Here is an 18,649-nt window from a genome sequence, read left to right as displayed (position 1 = left end):
TACAGATGTGTCTAAAGCCGTTGTACTTGATGATATATCTGTGAGAGTTGTGGGAAGGATCTGATTAATTTTTTTTCTAATAGTTGTGATTTTATTTGTAAAGAAGCTCATGAAGTCATTGCTGCTGAGATCTAAGGGAATGTTAAGCTCAACAGCACTGTGGCTCTTTGTCAGCCTGGCTACAGTGCTGAAAAGAAACCTGGGGGTGTTCTTATTTTCCTCAATCAGTGATGAATAAAATGCGGTTCTGGCACTATGAAGGGCTTTCTTATATGTTATTAAACTATCTTTCCAGGCTATGAAAAACTCTTCTGACTTAGTGGAGCGTCACCTCCTTTCCATTTTTCGTGATGCCTGCTTTAGGGAGCAGAGCTGTGAGCTGTACCACGGGGCTATGTTCCATAAAAAATGAAATTAAGTGATGACAATGGAGGAGGGACTTAAATGACCATATTAGTGGTTTTGAGTCTTTTTGTCCTAAACCACATATAGCGTTAAATCACAGTTAAACAAATATTCAAAACCTGATGCTAACATATCTTTCTACCTTTCCACGCATCTGCTGGTGTTCATTCATTTCCACTTCCAGTAGGAAATTTTATCAGCACACACTACACTGTGTGCACAATTATTAGGCAAGTGAGTATTTTGACCATATCATTTTCATGCATAGTTTCCAACTTCAGGCTGTATAAACTTGCATGCTTATTGGATTTAAGCATATCAGGTGATGTGTATTTGTGTAATGAGGGACGGTGTGGCCTAAGGAGATCAACACCTTATTTCAAGGTGTGCATAATTATTAGGCAGCTTCTTTTCCTCAGACAAAATGGACCAAAAAAGAGACTTAACTGACTGTGAAAAGTCAAAAATTGTAAAGTCTTTCAGAGTGATGCAGCGCCCTTGAAATTTCTAAGATATTGGGGCGTGATCACAGAACCGTCAAATGTTTTGTTGCAAATAGTCAACAGGGTAGCAAGAAACGTGTTGAGGGAAACAAATACACAAATTAACTGCCAAAGATTTAAGAAGAGTTGAACGTGAAGCTACCAGGAACCCATTATCCTCCAGTGCTGTCACATTCCAGAAATGCAACCTACCTGGAGTGCCCAGAAGCATAAGGTGTTCAGTTATCAGAGACATGGCCATGGTAAGGAAGGCTGAAACCCGACCACCACTGAACAAAACACATAAGTTGAAATGTCAAGACTGGGCCAGGAAATATCGGAAGACAGATTTTTCAAAGGTTTTATGGACTGATGAGACTCTTGACTGACCAGATGGATGGCCCTGTGGCTGGATCAGTAACGGGCATAGAGCTCTACTTCGAATCAGATGCCAGCAAGGTGGACGAGAGGGGCTGGTATTATTAAAGATGAGCTAGTTGCACCTTTTCAGGTTGAAGATGAACTCAAAATCAACTCCCAAACCTACTTTAGAAGACACTTTCTTCAAGCAGTGGTACAGGAAAAAGTCTGCATCTTTCAAGAAGATCATTATTTTTATACAGGACAGTGCTCCATCTCATGCATCGAAGTACTCCACTGCATTGCTAGCCAGTAAAAGGCCTTAAAGATGAAAGAATAATGACATGGCCCCCTTCCTCACCCAACCTAAACCCTACTGAGAACTTGTGGGCCCTTAAATGGGAGATTTACAGTGAAGGAAAACAGTACACCTCTCTGAACAGTGTCTGGGAGGCTGCTTGCTGCTGCACAAAAAGTTGATTGTCAAGAGATCAAGAAACTGACAGACTCCATGAATGGAAGGCTTATGACTGGTATTGAAAAGAAGGGTGGCTATATTGGTAACACATTTTTTTTTTATGTCAAATATTAATTTGTAAGTTTTGAGTTGTTTATTATTCTCACTTTGACCGATGAAAATAAACAAGTAAGATGGGAAATTTTTTGTTTTTCATTTAGTTGCATAATTCTGCACACTAATAGTTGCCCAATAATTGTGCACACATAGACATTCTCTTTTACTCTCTTAAATATTCAGGTTTGAGGTTTATTAACATTTTGGATTGACCAAGAGCACTGTAGTTGTTCAATAATAAAATTAATCCTCAAAAATACAACTGGCCTAATAATTGTGCACACAGTGTATATTGCGACCAGTGTTGTAGTTAAGTAACTAAACCTTGAGTCCAAGTCACCAAAGTATAATCCGAGTCGAGTCTGAATTGAGTCTGAGTTGAGTCCCCATCAAAGTCATCAGTGTCTACATTATATACAATTGACATAGCTCTCACTATTTTACATTCCAAACATTCTAATAGTGTATTGCATCACCATATTGTTTGGCAGTTTGATACATAAAAGTTATTTATAGAAAGGTGGAGTGCATGCTTTGATGGAAGTGTGCTGGATAGAGCATGGCGTGGGTGAATAGGTTTTAACATCTTATTTGTCTGAAATTTGTCAAGAATATCCAGAGATTTTGTGCATGGGCCCTTGACTCTTGCCTACTTCAGACACTTTATAAAGTTTTGGCTGATCAGAGCCTTTGGGGCGACATTCCTGAAAAATATCAGGGTCTTGTGTTTCGTAATAAGTAAACGTATCCCAGTGCAGCAGAGTGCTTCCCTGATATGTTTTTAATTGTATTTGAACATCAGTGGAGGTTTATGGCACAGACAAAAAACTAATCCAGGACTGACAGACATTAATAGTGACTAGAGGCAAATCACTGTTGGTTTTAGTCTCTATATGGAAAGTGTTGAAAATACTGTTAATATAGAAAATGACCAACTGTATCTTTTAAACAATGATGAATCAGAGGCAGAAATATAAAGTACATATATTTTGTGGCTAGAGAGAAAACAAAACATTGGTTGGTCCTTTAAGATACTCAGCTCTACTCTGATTGTATCAGTTAATAATAAGATAAGATTATCCTTTATTGTCGTTGTAACACATACAACGAAATAATGCCAACCACGTTCATTTAAACACTGGAATCTGTAGATAAATCACTAAGTCCTCAGTGATGACATGCTGTGCTGTTACATGTTTACAGTATAGTGAATATAAATCATTCTAATTTAGACATGGACAGATATGTGGCAACATCGTGTGTGGATGTTGTGTGCTTAAGTGTAGGAGCCTGCTTCTGCATGTTCACATGTTTGCATGTTTTATCTGCACAGGTGAACAGATGTGTGCTCTGTCTGTGTACAGTGAGATGTCAACATAATGTCTCTATGTTCCTGCACGTGTTTCATGTGCACCGTGTCACATGTTCTACTTTCACCACACCTGCATATGTGTTTGTGTTTCTGATGTCTGTTCAGGTCCTCCTTGGATGGATGTTGCCCATGTATGTGTTCTCTATACACAGCACTATGTAGTGGTTGGAGCAGGAACGGGTGTGTTGTCCTAACAGTCGTCCTGTCTGCAGCAGGGCAGCCTGGCCTGTCACCGCCATGTCAGCTGTCCTCCACGCCTCACAGTAGTTAGTGGTCATGCGGATGCCCACAGTACTGGAGCCATGCCATACCAACTTCTCTGGCCTGAGGTAAGATGAAGAGAGACTTAGTGAGCAGATGTTGCATGGGCAGCCACTGTGCTAAATCAGACAAGATGAGGGAGATGAAAGCTGGGAAGATTAGACTGAAAGAGACACATTTGTTTAAAGTACAAGTGATATGAAACTTTAGGTCAGCAGTTACTTAGCATTTCAACTGTAGCTGCTTCCGCAGTGGTTAACATCTTTGCTTCTGTGTTGAGTTTTATGGAGGTGTTTCAAGTTCTGTACAGGGCTAAAACTCAAACCAGAACCCAGTGGTGAATAAATTGCTCAGATATTCTACATAAATAAAAGCAGCAAAAGTAGTATTTACAAATTCTGCTTCAAGTAAATGTCCCTTATTCAAAATGTAAGTAAAAGCACCAAATATCAGCAAAGTATACTCAAAGTACCTAAAGTACTCATCATGCAAGCTGCCTTATATGCTTATAATTTGAATTACTCTACTGTATGTATTGCTGGAGAATGTGATTATCTCTCTGAGGATCAATAAAGTCTTATGATTTTACTGTATTTTGAATTATTAATATGGTTCTGAAAAGTAACTAGTAACTAAAGTGACTTAAGTCATCAAATAAATCTAGTGGAATAAAAAAGTACAATATTTTTCTCTGAAATATATTGAAGTCAAAGCATGAAGTAGCAGAAAATAGAAGTACTCAAAGTACAAGTACCTCAAAAATGTACTTAACTACAATATTTGATGCAGTATTTGTACCTGACACTACCTTATCTGAGATCAAAACCTGAGACGCAAAGCTGTCACATGTCAGTCAGTTGTGCTCTATTGTTTCTCTGCCACATCACTAACTCTCCCCTTGTTTCAGCTCTTACCCCTCCTCTACTGCTCTGCATCCCCCTCCTTCCCACCACTAAAAACACCTGACCGTGACTGCCCACCTGCTCGCCTGTCCCTCATTTCCTAATCACTCCCTCGTGCATACAGTATACTGGTCATTTCCCATTTACCTTTTGCCAGATTGTCTAGTGTGCATTGCCTGCTGTAAATTTCCAGACTGAATTTCCTGCTAGTTTATCTGTTGTTGACCCTGCTAGGTTTTGCCTTGGCCTATGGTAGACTGTTAGCCCGTTTCTGAGCACTGCTTGTTCCTTGACTACAACTTTGGATCCCTTTGCTGCTGTTTACTTGCAGTTACTAAATAAAGATCAACTGTTGGAACTGTATTGAGGATGACATTGTTATGCATTTGAATCCAAATCTGAATCATGACTCAAAGCTATATTTTTGCTTAATGTCATCCATCGCTGACTGGTAGCTTGTCAAATTAAGGCAACACATTGGTTACATGTGCAACTACTTGCAACACGTGACACACATGGATGCATAAACAAAATGAACTGCTTTTTCAAGGTTAAATAATACATGTTTTCATACAGGTTGGGACTGAAAAGGTCATCAGCTTTGATGACTGGATTTCATTTCTCTCCAGACAAATAACTTTTCCTTACAGTACTTGCTTGCACATAAACACACTCACCATGCTGTGTCAGTCATAATGTTACGTCCGTCAAAGGAGTAGATAGGTGTGGATGGGTTAAATGTGCCTCCATTCCCGGAGAAGATGGATGTCCAACTACTGAACAAAACATCTCCCTGGCAGAAGTGGAGAGAAGAGATCAATACAACTGAACTGAATACCCTCAAAGAAAGATTCCAACAGTAAACACATCATCAATCATGTTTGTATCTTTAAACTTGTAGGAAGACATATATTACATATATATGTAATATACATTTCTCCTCACCCTGAGATTCACCACTGGCATGTCATTGCTGTCTGCCTTCCTCACAATGGTTGCCAGGTCCTGGAGGTGTGAAGACAGGAAGGCCCTGTATGTGGCTGTTAGCCCCATGGACTGAGCCTGCTGGTAGCACTGGAAGTCTGCCCCACGGATGCCACGCATATCTCCTCTCAGAGGGGTGTTCAAAGCTACCAGGTGGAGCTGGGAAGAAGAAAAAACACAGAAGAAATGAGAAAATATACTTTGTCCAAATCGGACTCAGATCTTGCATCAGTCAGGCATGCCAGAGTTTGGCTGGCTACTTACGTCCATGGCAGATGGTAAATAGTTTCTGAAGGCATCAAAACGTTGAAATAACATTAATGGAATTATGTAGTAAACAAAAAGTAGCCACCTTTTGCTTCCATGACAACTTTGTACACTCTTCGCACTCGCTCAGTCAGCTTCCTGAGCTAGTCACCTGGAATGTTTTTTCAGCAGTCTTGAATGGTTCCCCGTATATGCACACAGTAGTTGGAGCAAAATTTTGAAACCTGACTCAAATACAGATTTTCACGGACCTCATTCTTGCCCCAACCAGATCTCTTCTTGTTCAGTCCTTGGCAACAATTTGACCATGAAGGCCTGATTCACAGTCTCTTCTGGGAAGCACTGATTTGGGTTGGCAACTCTAATGAACCTTTTCTCTGCAGCAAAGGGAACTCTTGGTCTTTTTTTCCTGGTTCCATCATAGTGTATTATGAATTTTATAGCTGCCTTTGAAACAACAGTTGGAGTTCTCTTCTTTTCCAGATTGATTAACCTTCATATGTTAAAGTACTTGGTTGAGTGACTATTACAGTAGCTGAATAAGGCTATTTGCTGTATACGGATGCTACCTCAGCACAACACAACTGATGGCTTCAACTGCAATACATGTGTGTATTACACTCACCCCAGATACAGTGTTGAAGGTCTGTGGTAGTACGTTATAGCTGGGCTGATAACCTCTACTGCCCTGCTGCAGCTCCTGTTAAAGAAGATGAATTAAAAACATGAAAAACTGTTTCTGTAATTTTTTTTCTAGGAGTGCTAAATGAAAGAAATGTTGACAAAAAAACTTTCAAAAATACATGTATTATTACATAGTTTTAAATGAGAAACACATCTGGTCTTAACACATTTTCCTACTGTGGCTGTTCTCTCTGTGCATTTACAGTGTGTGTGTGTGTGTGTGTATATGCATGAACCTGGCTATGGATCCTGTGTGGTCTACTCCACTCTCCAGGTCTGCTGAGAGCCTGAGATAATGCTGAGGAGGAAGGTCCATGATGGATCAACTCTCCAAGCTGAAAGAATACATATATTCAGAATCTGGTTAAGAGTAATGATCCCTTTTTTTTCACCAGTCAGATTCACTTTTATTAGGTAAAATGTGACTTTAGACGATGACACAAATGTTACATTTATTTTATTGTATTGTAGGCCAAACTCAAAATTTGAAATGTGTTCATCTTGTGAAAATTCAATTCTGCCTCATTAACAGGTGACATTTTTACATAGTTTATCTTTAATAAAATACTTTTATTGGTACAGTGATAGTAAATTACATACTGTATAAATAAATGACAGGTTAGCACACTGAACCAAACATACACATGCCGGTGTACAATACACACCTGGATATTTTGCCAGCCATTGTGCACTCTGATGTATAGCTGTCCTCCCTTCTCAGACACATAAGCCAGGGTTCCTTGTGCAGACTGGTCACTGTCTCTGCTTAGAGAGTCCTTTGTTTTATAGGTGGTCACCTGAGTACACACAACATCACAGTGTCAGTGCTACAGGCACTTTAAAAAGTTACTATATGGCTGACATATCACTACCATAATAAAAACTATATTACCATGTTGTGACTAAGTTCTGTGATTAAATGTGTGGTGAGACTGGAGATTTTCTGTGAATCACTATAAAGTGGTGGACAACTGAAATACAGCAGACCAAGAACAAATCCCTGCTCAAGGGAACACAAGTGTCTTACTGGGTTGGCATGTCCTGGTGGACCAGGAGGCCCAGGAGGGCCGGGGAAACTGACAGCTGGTGACATAAGAAATACAGATAGAAACCAATGAGTCAACTTCACCATATGCACAGAGTTTGGTCAGTAACTTTTGTTGATAAAGGGGGGTAAAAAAAGGTGAAATATTTTTCAGTCTCTCTTCTTCTCTCCATCACACACATACCGGATCCATAGGCAGGTGCAGGTCCTGGGGGTCCAGCAGGGCCAGGGGGCCCACGAGGACCAGGTCGTCCGAAACCAGGAGCTCCAGGCAGGCCAGGAGGACCGGCAGGACCTGGTGGACCCACAATCGACTTACCTTTTGGGCCCTACAGAAACACAGTGGCAAATTAATTCACATGGTCATTCCTCACTGCAACTTCAAAATGACTGGAAATTGGAATAGTAATTAAAGGATGCAGCTTATTCTTATTAGAACTCACCACAAGTCCTGACCTCCCTGGAAATCCAGGAGGACCAGTGTCCCCCTTTTCTCCCTTTTGACCTTTGTATCCCTGATCACCTCGAGCACCCTGATCGATCCACCAAGAGACAACAGTACAGAAGAGAAACCACAAGGCCATTTAAAGAGAAGTTCAAAATTCAAGATGTTCAAGATACAGTACATGTTTCAGTTTGTCTCTCAAACTACATACCTTTTTGTTTGTGAAACTCACAACCTCCCACATATTAGCAAGCGAATGAGAAAAAGCAACTAAAGTAGTCAACAAAAGACCTAAGGTCTGTTTATGGTTTCTGTATGAGGAACTTCAACCTGAACTGGTCTTTAGACATACACACTATAAGCAGCATGAGTATTTTTTTTTGGATATGCCTTTTTCTGGCTACCCTCTGAATCTAAGTAAACTATTCACTCTACTTTCAGCTGTGTTTTGGTCTTGATCAACTCCTAAAAAAATGATGTGTGGCTCTTTAGCTGCTAAATGTTCCACTATGTTTATTTATCAAATTTATTTTATTTATTTATTTTTTGCACTGATGGTTTTCTAGTCACTGTTTTCTCTGACCTTGACTGCTTTAAATCTATAGTGTGTGAAAAAGCAGTCCTCACCACAAGTACCTCTGGAAACCCAGGTGCTGTGGAGAGGAAAAATAACATGACATAAGTGATACAAGTTCCTCCAGTCACTGACCTGTATGAAACTGGATTTTTATGAATCCAGGATTTTGCTCGATTGCAGCTAATGAAACCTGTATTGCAATAAAGGTCTTACCGGGTGTGCCTGGCTCTCCAGATAAGCCCTCATCCCCTTTGTCTCCTTTAGCTCCAACTGAATGTCCCCTCGTTACTGACTCCTACACAAACGTGTGCACACCCATTAACACTACATAGATGCCAGCATGTGCACATGTACAGGTACAGTCAGACCAACTGTACAGACAACTGAACACTGATTAAATTCATTTTTTTTTAAATAAAACACTCATGAAGAAGATGTTAAAAATTGTCAAATTCGAGTTAAAATAGAAAAACACAAATGTCAAAGATTAAAACTGTGGTGTCACTACTGCAAAACATCTGTTAAATACACAGGAAGCATGCTGGAAATCGCTGCACAGAAACCGTCACCCAGCTGTAAAGGTTAAAATACAAAAAGTTAGGAATTAGGATTAAAGCCTGTACAAACAAATCTGGGTTCATAAATGATGAGAACATTTCCTTATTTTATCACAGGGGATTGTGTTTTACAGTGAGTAACCTCGAATGACCACCTGGAAGCCCGCTAGACCACAGCCAGACAGCTACATTATAAATTGGCAGCTGTCACAACCAACAGAATAAACTAACACATTGATAACTTTACCCACAACACCTTTTAAACAAGTAAAAAATAAATGGGGTGTGTTAATGCCTGATGAAATGAGAACAGACCCACAGACATGTAGCCTTTCAAACATCATTAGTACAGTAGGAGAACAAAGAAAGAGGGGAAGAGGTAAACAATGGGGGAAGAACAAGGTGTGGTTTGTAGCCCAGACCAGAGAGCCACCATGCTGCTACACCCACATACCAATAGAACCACCAGACGGTCTAATTTCAGACTGAAACAGACCGACCAGATGGTCCGACTCAGACTTACTCGTTGCTTTTTGCAGTGCGGTCTGGGGCGCAATGGAAACACTGTCTTTAAGATTCAAAGAAGAGCAGTGTAATCAGACTAAAGGTGCAAAGTAAATCAACTTCAGTAGAGTCAGGGTCAAAACACTGATGAGCTTTGCAGGCTTCAGTTGAGACACATATTAACTTTTTAATTCTGATGGCAGAATTTTTGTTTGTAGAAAAATCCTTTTGAAAATTAAAACCTGCTAAAGGTTGAATTTTTTAAAATTTTGTCCATGTTAGAGCTTTAGTACACATAACCTCAGAGCCATACTTACTCCATTCAGACCAAGAATCCTTCCTGGAAGTCCAGGGCGGCCTGGAGGACCTGGGGGTCCCTGAGACAGAGCGAACAAAACATTGTCATTTTACTGACTTATAAAGCTGCTTTGTTTGCTAATGCTAGTGAGCAGTTTCCTATTTACACATCCAGTGGACAAGGAGGAGCAGTAGCATTCATTTGAAGTTCTGCTTGATGAACAATAAGAACAATGAGACTTGGTGGGCTGGAAAACCCAAACAATGACCTCTAAAAGATTTAGTGTTTTAGTATAATGTTCTACAGAGCTGTTATCTGAGGAGTCCAGTGAAAATTCTCTGAATGTATCACTACAAACGTAGTGATGTTGTCATGTGATTCATTGTTAATGTAAAAATACTGACTATAATCATGTTAGAAAAATCACAAAATGCTTATCTTATTTAGTTGTGAAATTGTAAATATACATGTAGTTTTTAATGGTTAAATAATTTATTGATTTGGGCTATAACAATGGGGAAAATGGCTATCTTCTTCCTCTTACTGGTAGGCCAGCAGAATCTCCTCTATTGCCTTTCTTTCCAGGCACACCAGGTCGTCCCTACAGAAAAAAGAATCACATTATTGATATGCATCATCAGTATACATGTAATAATAATACATGTATAAATCAAAAGATTTTTTTATATTGATCTTGCTACTGCAACACTGCCACACTGGGCGTTTACATTTTTTTCCACTGACTTTTGAGTCACTACCTCAGACTCAACATACAGAGGAAGTGCTTGTTTCCTGACAGTATACAACCAAATAAATGGTACTCACTGGGCGACCAGGGAAGATAAAATTATTGTAAGATGGTATAAATTTTGGAGCTATTAATCTTCTGTTTTATATGAACTCACCATAACTCCAGGTGGTCCTGGGAACCCACGGTCACCCTAAAAAAATACAAAGCAGTGCACCAGATGAGAATATTTGGCATGTAGACATTTACATTAATGGTAGTAATATATATATATATATATATTCAAAAACATGATTTTTCTGACGGTAGGTACAAAAAGTTATTTCTTTAGAATAACAGAAGGATTATTCCCATCTTTAAAAAGCACCAAATTTGGTGCCAGTTTAAGTCTCCAAAAAGTACTAAATGTTGTGGTCTCCATTAGGGTTTAGAATCTACAGTGAGTCTGGTTTTGGTGTTCTGGTCCCTGTGTCACTTTTGTTCTTGTTCTACAATCAGCAGCAGCAGCATCTTGTAATAACCAGCCATTTGGAGCCATTTGGAACCAATGAAATTTACTTTCATTGGTTCCAAATGGCTCCAACTGTAACAATTAGCTTAACTGGAATTTTACAGAATTACAACAACCATATAAACACTAGCGTGTTCAGTTACTTCACAGCACTGGAGATGCATCTGACCACTGTAGTAATGGTTTAAGCATCAGTTAGTCAGCAGGATACAATAGAGTCAGTTAAGGGCTAGTACCTTAATGCCCTTGGGCCCCTGGGGGCCTCTCGGCGCAGATGAGAGAGCTCCATCAGCAGCAATGGTCACCCCGGGTTCTCCTTTTTCTCCCTGTTAGTGTAAAGAAATGTGATTTAGACATTTTCATTATTTATTTTACTCGGCTCAGTAGCATAAAGTCTAAATAATAAAAGTGTACAAGCCTTTATGAAATAAGAATTTTCAAATTTTTGTTCTTTAGGTGACTTTGCAATTTGTCTACAGTGGCAAGCAAAAGTAAAAAAAACCCTTTGAAATAACTTGCATATATATATAGATATGTTCTAAAATATGGACATATTTTAGGTTTAGGTTATAATTATGAACAAATCATTTCCAATAACTAATAACATACATTATTTAAGTGCAGGTTAGAAAAAACTATATGAACCCCAAGGCTAATGACATCCACCTGAAGTCTAACCAGTGAAGCCAGACTGCAGGTGTGGGTTAGAGCTACTGTGACTCAAACTACACTCAGAAATAACTAACTGGAGCTGGTTGACATGTCCCTGAGTCTACCAAGTAGAAGTTAGTTAAAAGTTACACCACAGAGGAAAAAAAAAAGGAAAGATACCATCACTGTGCATCAGAAGTTTTTGGAATGATTAAACTAAGGTTGAATTGTTTGGGAAGAACACACAGTACTTCATATTACATACAGTACATCATCCCCATGGTGAGGTACAGAGGAGGAAGCATCATGATTTTGGGTCACTTTGCTGCATCTGGGCCTGGGCAGCTGCTATTATGGAGGGGAAAATGAAGTTTATTGTGGATTTCTCCAGGTTAATGTCAGGGTGACTGTCTGCAAGCTGAAGCTCAACAGAAGTTGAGTGATGCAGTAGGACAATGACCCTAAACATCAAAGTTAATCCAGTAATGAATAGCTTCCAGCTCCCCCTCTTAGATGATCCAGTCTGACTTTAACCCAGCAGAGATGCCTTGGGACGAGCTAAGGCGAGGCTGAGGAAGAACGATCCAAAATTCTTTCTGAACATTCTCAAGGTCTGATCTGCAGTTACAGGAAGTGCATGTTTGATGTTCAAGGAAGTTCATCCAGTTATAAATCCAAGGCTCCAGTTACAGTACAATACTTTGGGCACCAGCAAAATATCAGTATTGTATACAGGTGCCTTCAGGCTTTCTGATTTTATATTCTGTAATCTTATTTTGTTTGTACTTTGACTAATTTTTATTGTACAGGAGTTTTATAGTCGCTTACAGACTGTGGTTTTAAATTTGTGTAATTTTAACCTTTCCTTTTTGTTAGTTTATGTGTCTTAACATGTTCTGCTTTTATTTTTATATATTTTGTTGTGAAGCACTTTGAGCTCCCTTGGGTGTTGTAAAGTGATATATAAGCAAATAAATTATTGTTATTTATTTTGTGTGTTCTTAGCGCATTGTGTTGGTCTATATTTATAACTTAGATGAGGATCACACCACATGTTATGATCATTTTGTTATGGTATGATTATTTATGGAGATTGTGGATTCTTTCTTCTTTTTTTGGACAATTCAGGAGGACCCCTTGTCTCCACAGTTTTTATTGTTCCCTGAGGTTTAAAGGGTGACATAATGTTTATTCTGCGCAGCTTGGTCATCACTCTGCGGTCTAGTTCTCACCTTGAGCCCTGATGGCCCCTGTACACCTGGAGGCCCTTTGTCTCCTTTGGGTCCTCTGGGGCCCTGGGAAAGAGCAAAAGAATAATGAGGTCTAGGTCACAAAACTTTGTTGTGAATTCTACATTTGTTTGTTTTTATGGGTCTGTGCCTCACTGAGGACTATAACAGACATTCCGTAGAAACACCATACAATGAACATAACTATTGGTGACAGAAAGGCTGCCATACTTTACCTGCCCTGTTTAGCCCACTAACAGCAGCAAAGCTTTAAAAATATTGTTTTATTGCTTTCAAATAATTGTTGCATCCTCATTTATAAACTGCAAAATACTCATGTATATCAAATTGTTTGCATGCTCAGTCTAAGGTAGTGTTGCAGAATGGTCTTACAGGAAATCCAGCTCTGCCATGCAAGCCTTCAGGGCCCTGCAACATGCACACACAAACACATACACATCATACACATGCATGCATAAACAGAAGAATGCAGCCCCAGAAATTCAAAGAAGCTAGCTGCAGAGGAAAATACATTAAACTACTTGATTTGTAGTTAAAATCTATGTAAGTGCTGGAATATACAGTATGTAACTGGTGATAATACAATTAATCACCCTCCTTCAGTCCTTTTTTGGGGGGCAACAGGATGCCTCAGTAGCCTAATGGTTAATAGTTAATTAATACCACATAAATGTAATATCCTCATTTTGAATCCTAGCTGGGGGACCTACCCCTTTTGCTTAATCTTTTGTCCATATTTATCAAAAAATAAGCTTAAAAAAAAAAACACAGGCACTTTGCTTTAACAGTGTATTTCTACACACCATGGGTCCTGGTGGTCCTCTGATCTCAGTGAAGTTGAAAATACCCCCTGTAACATTGAGGAGCAGCTGTAAAGAGAGCATACAATGAGTAACGGACATTGTTGGCAGATTTGTCAGATCTGACCGTGGACGTCTCAGTAGAGCCATCAAATTGAAGGTGTGGTGTCATATTACATCAGAGAAATGGCCTGAAACCTGGAGAGTGTGTCAAACATTCCTGCAAATGTTCCTTCAGCCACTTTTATACTTTAGAGTGAAATAATTTTATTATGTATAACAATCAGGTACACATTTTTTAAAGCTCTAAAACATCACTTTGGATGTTTAATGTTAATCAACTACTTCCATGTATTAAAAATCATAACTCATCTTGCGTGTATCTTTGTGTGTATATACAGTATAGATGTGTACATACATCCTGCAGATTAAGAACAGGTCCAGAAGGCCCAGGAGGCCCAGGTGGTCCTGGGATGCTGAGTCCATCAGCACCACGATCACCCTGCCAGACACACAACAGAGAATAAAAAAACTTAAACTTGTAAAGAAAGTGTCTGAAACCAGTTGGATGGAGTAACTAGTTTGCAAGATGGAGGCGGGATAAGCATGCAGGGAAATGAAGGAACTATATGATAGCATCAAGTAATCATGATGGGAGTTCACTCAATTTAAACATGAAGCATGAAACATGGGTACAAAGAACAACCCATGCAGACTACATTCAGGTCTGTCAGATATTAACTTCTGCACAATATCACTTTTGCTTGGCAACCTTACCTTGAGCCCTGGGCTGCCTTTTTCTCCTTTGGGTCCCTGTTTGCAGAGTAAACAAAAATTAAGTATAATGCATGTGTTGGTCACCATTATCTCAATAGGGTGATCTGAATAGAGACTAACGATGACATATCATCACATTCTGGTGATCCACTGACAGTTGGGGGCAGGCACAGTGAGCTGTCAGTTTAGAGTGGATGATGTTCGTGATGATGGTGTTGAACACTGAGCTGAAGTCCACAAGGAGGTTCCATGCATAGGTACCCGGGGAGTTGAGATGTAGCAGGATGTACTGCAGTGCCATGCTAACTGCATCATCCACTGACCTGTTTGCCCAGTAGGCAAACTGCAGGGGGTTGAACAGGGGGTCTAAGATATCCTTCAGGTCTAACACCAGTCTCTCAAAGGACCAGGCTGCACACTGAAGCTATGTGCTGACCAGCTAGCTGGGGTGTTCACCAATATCTTCAACCTGTCCCTGCAGCAGGCCACATTTTCCACATGCCCCATTGTTCCAGTGCCCAAAAAGCAAGCAGTCAGTTGCCTTGATGTTTATCGCCCAGTTACACCAACCAATATAAAGTCCTTCGAGAAGCTTTTTCTGTCCCACATCAAAGCCAGCATTCCCATTGATCTGGACAGCCACCAGTTTGCCTACCGTGGAAACAGCTTGACGGAGGGTGCAATCTCAATTGCACTTCATACAAGCCTGACCCATCTGGAGAATCCAAACACATATGTCAGGACGCTATTTGTTGATTTTATTTCCACTGTCAATACAATAGTCCCCCACAAAATGGTAAACAAGCTCAACAACACGGGATTAACCACCACACCATCCTAGATTATGGATTTCCTCACTAACAGACCACAAAATGTCCGGGTGGGCAACTTTACATCATCCACTCTCATTCTGAATACAGGAGTACCACAGGGCTGCATCCTCAGTCCAGCCCTCTTCACCTTGGTCACCCATGACTGCATCCCCACCCACTCCGCCAACACTATAGTAAAATTTGCTGATGACAGCACTATACTTGGACTGATATCTGAGAATAATGAGACAATACAAAGAGGAGGATCAACACCTTGTTGAATGGTACACATACAGTAACTTGGTCCTGAAAACCACAAAAACAAAGGAGATTGTTGTGGACTATAGAAGGACCGGGAAAGCATCACCTCCCCCCTCCATATAAATGGTGAGGATGTTGAAAGGGTCAACGACACAAAATTCTTGTGTCTGCACATCACAAAAAAATCTGACATGGATTGTTTACACCTCTTAATTATTTAAGAAAGCTCAGCAGAGGCTCTTCTTATTGAGGAAGCTTAAAAAAGCTATAGTCCCTTCTCAGCTCCTAGTGAACCTCTACAGAAGCACAATAGAAAGCATTCTCTGCCACTGTGTTACAGTGTGGTACACCACCTGCACTGCAGAGAATAGTGGGAATTGTGGGAACCCAGCTCCCCAGTTTTGACACAGTTTATGCTAGCCACTTACACAAGAGGGCTAGCAACATCATTAAAGACTCCACCCATCCAGGCTACAGACTGTTTGTCCCCCTGCCCTTGGGCAAAAGATACAGGACAATGAAGACACACACTAACAGGCTAAGGAACTGCTTCTTCCCCAGAGCGGTAGCTTGTCACATCACTCAAACACCTCTGTACACATCTCATCTCATTTTCTATACCACTTAGTCCTGAACAGGGTCACAGGAAGGCTGGAGCCAATCCCAGCCAGCATTGGGTGAAGGGCGGGGTACACCCTGGACAAGTCGCCAGTCTATCGCAGGGCCAACACGCAACCAACAACCGCACACACACATGCACTCCTACTTAGAGTCACCAATCCTAAGCCACATGTTTTTGGACAGTGAGAGGAAGCCTGAGTACCTGGAAAGAACCCACACAAGCACAGGGAGAACATGCAAACTCCGCACAGAAAGTTTGCGAACCCAGAACCTCCTCACTGTGAGGCAACGGCGCTAAACACTGCACCACCGTGCTGCCCCCCACTGTACACATATGCCATTGTATATATTTGCTGTTGGGTTTATTGTTGTTGCTTATATTTATATTGTAACTATCTTGTTTTATTTTGATTCACTTATCACTGCTGGTCACTGAGAATTGCCAAACTAATTTTGTTGTACAACTACAATGACAATAAAGTCTGTATCTATCCATCTATCTATCTCTATCTTTTGTCAGTGTGTTCCTGGCCAGCCTGTACAAGATCCTGTCCCCACTTCTGTAGACCTCCTCTTTGGCTCAACAAAGCCATGAAGAATATTTGTGGAAAATAAAATATTTTTATTGCACATTTTTTATGTGCAAATAACCTCAACCTCATTTGTTTTTTAAAAATATTTTTATATATACACTTTTTGGGAAAATTATTACACATGATTTGCAACATCACAATGCAAATTTTTTAAAAGTCAAAAAAATATTAAAACAAAAGTAATATCCTTCAGTAATGGTTTATGGTTGAAACTTTGAATTTCCAAGTATTTCAATGAGTGCCCTATAAAGGGTTAAATTAAAACTATTCTTACTATTCACTATGGTTTAACAAGCAGTTCCATACTGGGGCTACTAACTGAAGAGTACTGTCTTAATGTTTGCACCTTAGTTTGTAAGTGCACAACAAAACTATGAGTTAATCAGCCAGGACATCTCCACATCTGTCAACATCATCAGTTCATTTGAAACATTTGGCCAACCTTGATCAGAGTTATTTAAAGTATGTGAGTGAATAAACTATTTTGCAAAAAATAATGAAAAATGAAGATTCATCAACACCTGTGTTGTGTAAATGCCTGTTACTTACCCTTGGACCTGGTAACCCAGCAGGACCCTGAAGACCCACTGATCCTGGGTCCCCTGGTTCGCCCTAAAGTCATACACAGCATGGACACAAAAGTGGCAAATAGCAAAATTGATTTCACTGTTACATGTTTAACTGGAGTTGCATAAATAAGATGTATTGCATTTCTAATAATATTTAAATGACATCTACCATTGAGAGAAAAGAATATCCACCATTGTTTGTATCAGTGCACTAAAAAAAAAATTAAGACTAGGACAATAGCACAAAAAAGTCTGCAAATTTAATTTCTTTTGCCACCAAATAAAAAGAGCAAACAATATCTTATTTAAGCAATGTTGTCTCAGAATCCACTTACCTTGACAGAGAGGCCTGGGGGGCCAGGGGCACCATCTCTACCCTAGAAAGCACAGAAAAGTATCTTTAACTACTGAGCAAGATGGGGAAACAAAAAGGGTATTCAACAGCACACTTCTCACAGAGGAACACTCCATATAGTACTACCAGCTGCTAAAAATAGAACATGAGCCACCTTCCACAAGCGTAATGTGTATATATAATGAATATGCATAAATATATTACCTTTGGACCCTGTGGGCCAGGTGGGCCAGGGGAACCCTGTAACAAACAAAACAGATACAATTGTATATGAAACAACATATACAGTCTATATAAACACACACACTGTGGTACTGACCTGTGGGCCTCTGACTCCTGGTCCAACGAGCATGTCACTCCTCCCAGATCCTTCCATATCCTGAAAGCAAACACATCAACATGAAATCATTCTTTGCACTTCTTGTCACTTGTTACACTCTCAGTTTAATTAATGTTAGTCTGTATAGCAGCAGTGATGTGTATGTGTAGCTGGTTAGTGTGAAATACTGTCACCTCTACAAAGAATTTGGATCCTGGAGGCCCGGGAGGTCCAGGGGGTCCTGGGGGCCCTACTGGGCCTCTCTTCACCTGTGGACCAGGGGGGCCTGGGGACCCACATTCACCCTGCAGAGATAAAGAGAAACCAGAAAATCCTTTCAACAAAAGCTGCTTAATTACTGTAACACTGATTTGCCCTTGTTCCGGCTCCATGCTAGGTGGTATTCATTACCTTTGGCCCAGGTGGTCCAGGTAACCCTTGGTCACCCTGCGTATATAAATACAAGGAAGAAACAAGTGAGCACTTCATGACTTTTATGAAGAATGGTGCAAACTGAAACAATCATAAGATCATTATTAATGAAGTCAGTCCATATGTGATCAACTGACACAGACATCATATGAGAGCAGAGGTGTGTGTACAGAATATTTTCAGAAAACCACTTGTAATCAGCATTGAACTGCTTCAAAATCACTCTCTTTCCC

The 18,649-nt window shown here is 40.1% G+C and overlaps 1 protein-coding gene across 1 annotated transcript in view; it reads right to left on the bottom strand.

The window, feature by feature from the left end:
- Positions 1–2,696: 2,696 nt before the first annotated feature.
- col15a1b (collagen, type XV, alpha 1b) overlaps positions 2,697–18,649 on the bottom strand; it is a 31,012-nt gene continuing 15,059 nt past the window's right edge. The window contains exons 17-44 of the mRNA XM_020613390.1: positions 18,396–18,431; positions 18,179–18,289; positions 17,985–18,044; positions 17,870–17,905; positions 17,646–17,687; positions 17,291–17,353; positions 14,455–14,490; positions 14,096–14,179; positions 13,681–13,746; positions 13,250–13,285; positions 12,860–12,922; positions 11,213–11,302; positions 10,623–10,658; positions 10,543–10,563; positions 10,262–10,318; positions 9,737–9,796; positions 9,439–9,483; positions 8,572–8,653; positions 8,409–8,434; positions 7,780–7,869; positions 7,521–7,665; positions 7,319–7,374; positions 6,957–7,088; positions 6,528–6,626; positions 6,233–6,307; positions 5,302–5,499; positions 5,034–5,149; positions 2,697–3,517 (exon numbers count right to left, since the gene is read on the bottom strand). Coding sequence (XP_020469046.1) covers positions 3,295–3,517; positions 5,034–5,149; positions 5,302–5,499; positions 6,233–6,307; positions 6,528–6,626; positions 6,957–7,088; positions 7,319–7,374; positions 7,521–7,665; positions 7,780–7,869; positions 8,409–8,434; positions 8,572–8,653; positions 9,439–9,483; positions 9,737–9,796; positions 10,262–10,318; positions 10,543–10,563; positions 10,623–10,658; positions 11,213–11,302; positions 12,860–12,922; positions 13,250–13,285; positions 13,681–13,746; positions 14,096–14,179; positions 14,455–14,490; positions 17,291–17,353; positions 17,646–17,687; positions 17,870–17,905; positions 17,985–18,044; positions 18,179–18,289; positions 18,396–18,431 — 2,184 coding nt within the window. The 3' untranslated portion in view covers positions 2,697–3,294. The remainder of the gene's footprint in view (positions 3,518–5,033; positions 5,150–5,301; positions 5,500–6,232; positions 6,308–6,527; positions 6,627–6,956; positions 7,089–7,318; positions 7,375–7,520; positions 7,666–7,779; positions 7,870–8,408; positions 8,435–8,571; positions 8,654–9,438; positions 9,484–9,736; positions 9,797–10,261; positions 10,319–10,542; positions 10,564–10,622; positions 10,659–11,212; positions 11,303–12,859; positions 12,923–13,249; positions 13,286–13,680; positions 13,747–14,095; positions 14,180–14,454; positions 14,491–17,290; positions 17,354–17,645; positions 17,688–17,869; positions 17,906–17,984; positions 18,045–18,178; positions 18,290–18,395; positions 18,432–18,649) is intronic.

Source organism: Monopterus albus, unplaced genomic scaffold, assembly GCF_001952655.1.
Source record: "Monopterus albus unplaced genomic scaffold, M_albus_1.0 scaffold133.1, whole genome shotgun sequence".
Lineage (NCBI taxonomy): Eukaryota > Metazoa > Chordata > Actinopteri > Synbranchiformes > Synbranchidae > Monopterus > Monopterus albus.
The sequence above is the reverse complement of the archived record's forward strand: the minus strand, read 5'-3'. Positions and strand labels throughout refer to the sequence as shown.